Here is a 6,591-nt window from a genome sequence, read left to right on the forward strand (position 1 = left end):
AAGGAAGTCCGTCTCTTTTTAGAGAACCGGCTTTTTCGACTCAACTCATTAAAGAGAGCCAGCTCTCAAACGGCTCACTTGCTTTGATGCATTATATAATGAATTATTATGTTGTATAAAGAAGTTAAGAAGAAAAGGAAGTATAAAAGGAGAAAATGAAAAAAGACAGGTTTGTGGTTATCCCTTTAATCAGTATATTACCAACAATATTTTAATGCAGAAAATGAATTCATAATTTGAATAAGAAAATGTATTATTCTACTTGATTATATTTGCATGTATTTTTTCCTTCTACAGTGGACGTCCAAGCTACTTAATTTTTGAACTTTTTTTTATAATAAACCTCATTCATTTCGAGCAACTCAGTATATCACAACAATATATATACATATATATATATATATATATATATATATATATCCATATACATATGTGTGTGTGTGTGTGTGTTACAATATATTTGATATAACGAAACACATGTACAATATAGCATGTTATACTATATAAATAAACACGTTTGAAAAAAAAATATGGGGTAAGATTATTTTGTATATTGTTAGGGAAAATACGACAGTTTGTAAGGGCATGGAGCCCTGGAGCTTGACACGTATGATGTTTATTCTGGAGAGCCACTTTTAATCTTGTTGTATAAAATGAATAGTTGGTTGGATCTCTTAAACACTAAGTCGAGGGGCCATTATTTCCTATGGTGTGTCTTGGGCAAGCAAAGCCTGGTGCCGCACATGCCTCTCAAGGCCAACATATGTTTCCACCGGGTCTCGAACCGGGGACGTTCGTGAGCTAGGCGAATGTGTTAACTACTGCTACATTGTAATCAATGACAATAATGACAGTTTTATAATATGATATCCATTCTTTTAAGAATTGTTTTGGCCTTGAACATACGTTTTGAAATATATGAATTATAAATCATTTTAAAACGACCTTAAAACCGTGACGTCAAAACTAGTTACCCACTTCACAAATTCTTGCTAGTTACAAACTGGACTGGACTGCCAACACAGAAGCTCTATGTAGGAACGGTCAAAGCCGACTTTACTTCCTCAGAAGGCTGGCGTCCTTCAACATCTGCAAAAAGCTCCTGAAAATATTCTATGAGACAGTTGTGGCAAGCGCCCTCTTCTATGCGGCAGCGTGTTGGGGAGGCAGCGTCATGAAGAAGGATGCCTCTCGTCTCAATAAACTGGCGAGGAAAGCGAGCTCTGTTGTGGGCACAGAGCTGGACAGCCTGACAACAGTAGCTGAGAGACGGGCACTGAAAAAGCTGCGGTCAATCATGGACAATTCATCACATCCACTACACAGCATCATCTCCAAACGGAGGAGCAGCTTCAGCGACAGACTGCTGTCACTGTCTTGTACCACGGACAGACTGAAAAGATCTTTTCTTCCTCATGCCATGAGGCTCTTAAACTTCACCCGGCAGAGTAAAGGCCAACATTAAACCACACCCCCTACATTGCTTATCACCGAATTTTATTGCAATATGTATTCTGTGTAGCACTATCTAGATACTCTCTATAACACACTACAGTGGGTATTAGCACATCACATTGGCTATTTATATATTGTATTCTTTTGCTTTATTCTTGTATTGTTCTCAGCGCAGGGATGCTGCTGGAAATGTGAATTTCCCTGCGGTGATGAATAAAGTATCTATCTATCTATCTATCTATCTATCTATCTATCTATCTATCTATCTATCTATCTTAAGCACGGCTACTAGCTAGTAGCTACAGTACATTTGTAGTAGTGTAATACTGACCTCTAGTGGAGCCACACAAGGATTTTATATGTATCTAAATGGGGTTTCCTCGGGGAAAAGTTTTAAAGCCACGTAGCCGATAAAGTCTTTAAAAAATCAACAGAACACAAAATGATCACGTCAGCTTTTCCAGAAACCTTGTTTCTATAACGTCTCTCACGTCAGTGTGTTGCCTCCTTCGAGTGCTGATCACTACAAGCCCCAGCATGCATTGCCGTCAAACCACATGGGTCGACACCAGCCGGGGGGAAGCCGATATCCTCATATTACAAACAAGCAGCCGCTTGCTAAAGCTAGCTCCGCTATCTTTAACGGCGGTCAGCCTGCTGCTGGGCTGAGAGCTTCCGCAACTTTCTCTTTTAGGAAGCAACTATTAAAAGACACTTTGACTACAAAAGAGGACATCCTTTTTGTAAAGGTGAGACATTTGATTTAATCTATAACCGGACTGTCAACTGTTAGCTCTGTTTTGCGTTATTGATAGCTAGCAGTAGGAGCTAATGTTAGCACATTAGCACCCATTTAAAGGCTGAGCTGCGATTATCATGCGCCTGATAAGAGGTTTGAAGTCTCGAATGTCACGATGACAATAACCGCCTCTGATGACGATTCAATAACCCCACGATTGTATTACGTTTGTCAAAATGGGTTCTCCATTTTGGGGTTCATTTGACACCTCCTTCTCCTTTTTGGATCTGTTTAAAGCAATGGCGTGTGGAGCGACCCTGAAGAGAACCATGGATTTCGATCCGCTCATGAGTCCAGCTTCCCCCAAAAGACGAAGGTGTATGACGGTGTCCCCGTCGTCATCATCTCCTAGGAAGTATCTGAGAATGGAGCCATCGCCCTTCGGGGAATCGTCATCCAGACTGAGTGCAGGTAATCCGTTCTTGCAAGCTAGCAAAATTGGAGCCCGTGGGCCTGTGCAACCTGTTGTTCAGCCTCGTTAAGACAATATGTTTTGTCAACTGCTCCTTTGTCTCTTTTCGCAGAACAAATCCTCCAAAGCATCAAGCAGGAGTACAAACGCATACAAAAGAGGAAGCATCTAGAGGCTGGAGGCTACCAGCCTACAGAATGCTGCTGCTCTCCAGAATCCCCTCCATCCCAGTCTAGCATGTCAGGTTAGTCGACACTCAAAGACTAATTTGTTTCCTGTTTCAACGTCTTTTGATGTGCTGAAATTTAGTACTTTCTAGTGCCACGCTGTAAGGTTTGGGATGTGATCTCCAACCAGAGCCTGACCTGGAATTCTTCCCAGGTCGGGATAAAATGTCAATCATTACATTTGGGTTCGACCGGGCTTCTCTCTCGCTGACTTCTCCAAAAATAATACGTTCTTTTAAATATGTATACTGAAACAATTTATTGATCATGGTTTTCGATACCATAACCATCTGGGTCATAGGGGCACCAATTCCTGTGGTGAGTCGTGGGCAATTACATCCAACCTCAATCGCGATTTTTCGGGGGTTAGGGGTAGGGGTTTTCTCCCCACATAGTGGTTTCTATGGTAACTGGAAAATCTGGAGAAACAATACTGCGCTGCTTAAGGTTAAGGGGCTCTTGTGGTGAAACGAGACGCATGCTACGGCTGGCTTCACTGTCGGATCAGACTCCATCCACATTTTCTTGTCTGTCTTCTCCCCCCATAATTCTAAACCAAATATTCTCATTCATTCGAAATAAGCCAGGCTGACAGAGTTCTCTGTAGTGATTCCGTAGTGCAGTGGCAGGGTTGGGTAGGGTTACTTTAACTGGATTACTTTCAATTACTTTTGGATTACTCCAATACCAAATATGCTAATAAAAGACAAAAGAAACTCAATATGAATAAAATGATGACTTACAACACGTGGTAAGCTTTCTCTCCTAGCTTTGATCTCTTTGATCTCTGGCAAAACTAACATAAAATGCGACAGAAAAAAAATGAAAATAAATACTAACAGCTTGCCAACATCATTTTTGCCGTTCCATGTGTTCCGTTACTCCCCGAGCCTGCACAAAATTTAGTCATTTTATTAATATTTAGTTTCTTGTCTTTTATTAGCATATTTGGTATTGGAGTAATCCGAAAGTAATCAAGTTAAAGTAACCCTACCCAACCCTGTGCAGTGGTTAAATTCGCTTAAAACTTGAAAGGTAAACAGATGGAAACATGTTGAGCTGGAGTGGGCCCACCAGGCTGTAATTGCCCAAGACGCACCAACTTACCTTTCTAGTAGTTAAAGGTATCCAACCAACCATACATTTAAGTACAGACGCTGCCAGACTTACGAACGACATATGATCGGCTGGAACCTAAGTTGCTTCAGTGCTATATTTTGTAAGTTTAAGGTTTAGATAAGTATGTTTAAGGCTTGTATGAGTAAACTGAATTGTTTTGTACTAAAAAAAAAAACATTTCTTAACTATCCTTTAAAGGATATTTTAAGTGTAACTTACTTTTGGAAGATAAGCTTCAAGAGGTCCTGCGGAATAGAGTGGACAAAAAAAGCGATACATCCGTTTTCTCAACCGCATCAATTTATTATTCCACTATCGTTTAAAAAAAAAAACGGCTCGCCTCTTCTTAAGACCAACAATATCGAATGGATGCACTAAATAGTAAACAATAAAAATTCTAAGTTCTTAGTGCGGTGGAGATAGTATGGACATAGTATAGAGAGTATAGAATCTTTACACACTAACAAGGAAGAGAAAGCAGATTTTTTATTCTGGTTGACTTCTCACAGCGCCAGCACATGCCGGTAGCAACAGGAAGAAGCACTACAGTAATGTCCTGTATTCTGAAAAAGTTGCACACAATACAAAATCGAACTTACTGCAATGTATGGTTTTTATCCACATCCTGAAAAAAAAATGTGTATGTACAGTTTTTTGTAACTTGAATGTTTGTAAGTAGGGGAGCATCTGAAGATGCTCGTTTATCTTTTGCAGCGACGCCATCTGGAGGAGTTTCCCCGTCAAGGAGGGAGCAGCCATTATTTACCCTCAAACAAGTTGGAATGATCTGCGAACGCCTGCTGAAAGAAAGGGAAGAGAAGGTGCGGGAGGAGTATGAGGAGACTATGACGTCCAAACTGGCAGGTCGGTTTGAGTCTCGTTTCATGCACGGAAGAAAACTTGATCATAAAATTCGGGACCTTTGTTTTTATTTACGGACAAGTTTGTGATCTCGTTTCAGAACAATACGACACCTTTGTAAAGTTTACACATGACCAGCTCATGCGACGGTTCGGCGAACAACCTGCGAGCTGTGAGTGTGAGAAATATGTCTTTCCCACGTTTACGTATGTGCTCTCTGACCTTTTGGTTCATCTGCTTTTCTTTCCCAGATGTTTCCTGAGCTTACAAGGATGAACGGCTTCCCCTCGTTGCATAAGGATTGCGTGACACCTCCTGGAAGGAAAAAGAAATGCACGCAAAAAAAAACCCCGCTCATCTTTGTGATGAGATTGTTTTTTTGAAACTTTTTCTTACTGTGCCATATTCCTGTGGTTGGGCAAACGTCCGGGAGCAGATTAGTGCTTCCCGATGTAAGTCACCCCCTTAACAGACTCCCCCCTTTCTCCCTACCAATGAGGGAGGTCTGTGCAGTTTCACTTTTTGCGATATTTCCCAGCATTAGCAGTTTGTTTTATGTAAATAAGTCGGAGCAGCGTTGATTTTGCTGTTAAAAGCAAGCTCAAGGTCACTTTTTTTTTTGATAATTAAGCCAAATATTATTTTGCTCCCTTCCCTGTATTTTATTTATTTTTGCTTTACTGGTATAACTTTGAATCCATTGTACCTAATCAAAATACAATAAAGGACTTTAACATTTTTGACTATAAATATAATTTAAAACACTGGCATGTTATCAGCTTTTTTGTGTTTAACCCTGGAGATAACCAAGAACCCTCTTCTTTAGCAACTGAAGGCCTTTGTGGTTTCCTCAGGGTTAAGTGACCATACAGGACTGTCTCAGAAAATTAGAATATTGTGATAAAGTTCTTTATTTTCTGTAATGCAATTAAAAAAACAAAAATGTCATACATTCTGGATTCATTACACATCAACTGAACTATTTCAAGCCTTTTATTATTTGAATATTGCTGATTTTGGCTTACAGCTTAAGAAAACTCAAAAATCCTATCTCAAAATATTAGAATATCATGAAAAAATATACAAGTAGGCTATTCAACTAATCACCTGAATCATCTAATTACTCGAAACACCTTGCGAGGGTTTCCTGAGCCTTAAAAACACTCAGCTTGGTTCAGTAAACTAAATCACAAGTATGGGGAAGACTGCTGATCTGACTGCTAGATAGATACTTTATTCATCCCCGAAGGGAAATTCACATTTCCAGAGGACCATCATTGATACCCTCCATCAGGAGGGTAAGACACAAAAAGAAATTTCTCAAAGAGCAGTTGATGTGTAATGAATCCAGAATGTATGACATTTTTGTTTTTTTTAATTGCATTACAGAAAATAAAGAACTTTATCACAATATTCTAATTTTCTGAGACAGTCCTGTACAAGTAGATTTACAATATAAACACGAATAGTTAGTGTAGATATTTCCCCCCCGGTCACATTCTATTCTTCATGTAAATTTGACTAATAAGGGACACTAGAGACCAGTTATCAAATAAAATCTGGACGTATTGGCAGCATTTTGGAATCACATTTGCAATTATGACAAATCTAGTCTAAAATGCGACGATTTTTTACATGTACTTAAACTACTTAGGGGAAAGAATATCAGCAACTGCATTACGTCTGTTTTTAGTAAGTGAAAGAAACTTGAAGACAAT

At 39.4% G+C, this 6,591-nt stretch overlaps 1 protein-coding gene across 1 annotated transcript; it reads left to right on the forward strand.

The window, feature by feature from the left end:
- Positions 1 to 2,017: 2,017 nt before the first annotated feature.
- Positions 2,018 to 5,612, forward strand: LOC148351762 (akirin-2-like). The gene is made up of 6 exons (XM_088353932.1): positions 2,018 to 2,204; positions 2,492 to 2,665; positions 2,779 to 2,910; positions 4,727 to 4,876; positions 4,974 to 5,045; positions 5,125 to 5,612. Exons 2-6 carry the CDS (start codon positions 2,494 to 2,496, stop codon positions 5,133 to 5,135), a joined length of 537 nt encoding a protein of 178 aa, XP_088210058.1. The 5' UTR covers positions 2,018 to 2,204; positions 2,492 to 2,493; the 3' UTR covers positions 5,136 to 5,612.
- The last annotated feature ends 979 nt before the right edge of the window (positions 5,613 to 6,591 follow it).

Source organism: Urocampus carinirostris, chromosome 15 (genome assembly GCF_059441175.1).
Source record: "Urocampus carinirostris isolate Australia breed hairy pipefish chromosome 15, RoL_Ucar_1.0, whole genome shotgun sequence".
Lineage (NCBI taxonomy): Eukaryota > Metazoa > Chordata > Actinopteri > Syngnathiformes > Syngnathidae > Urocampus > Urocampus carinirostris.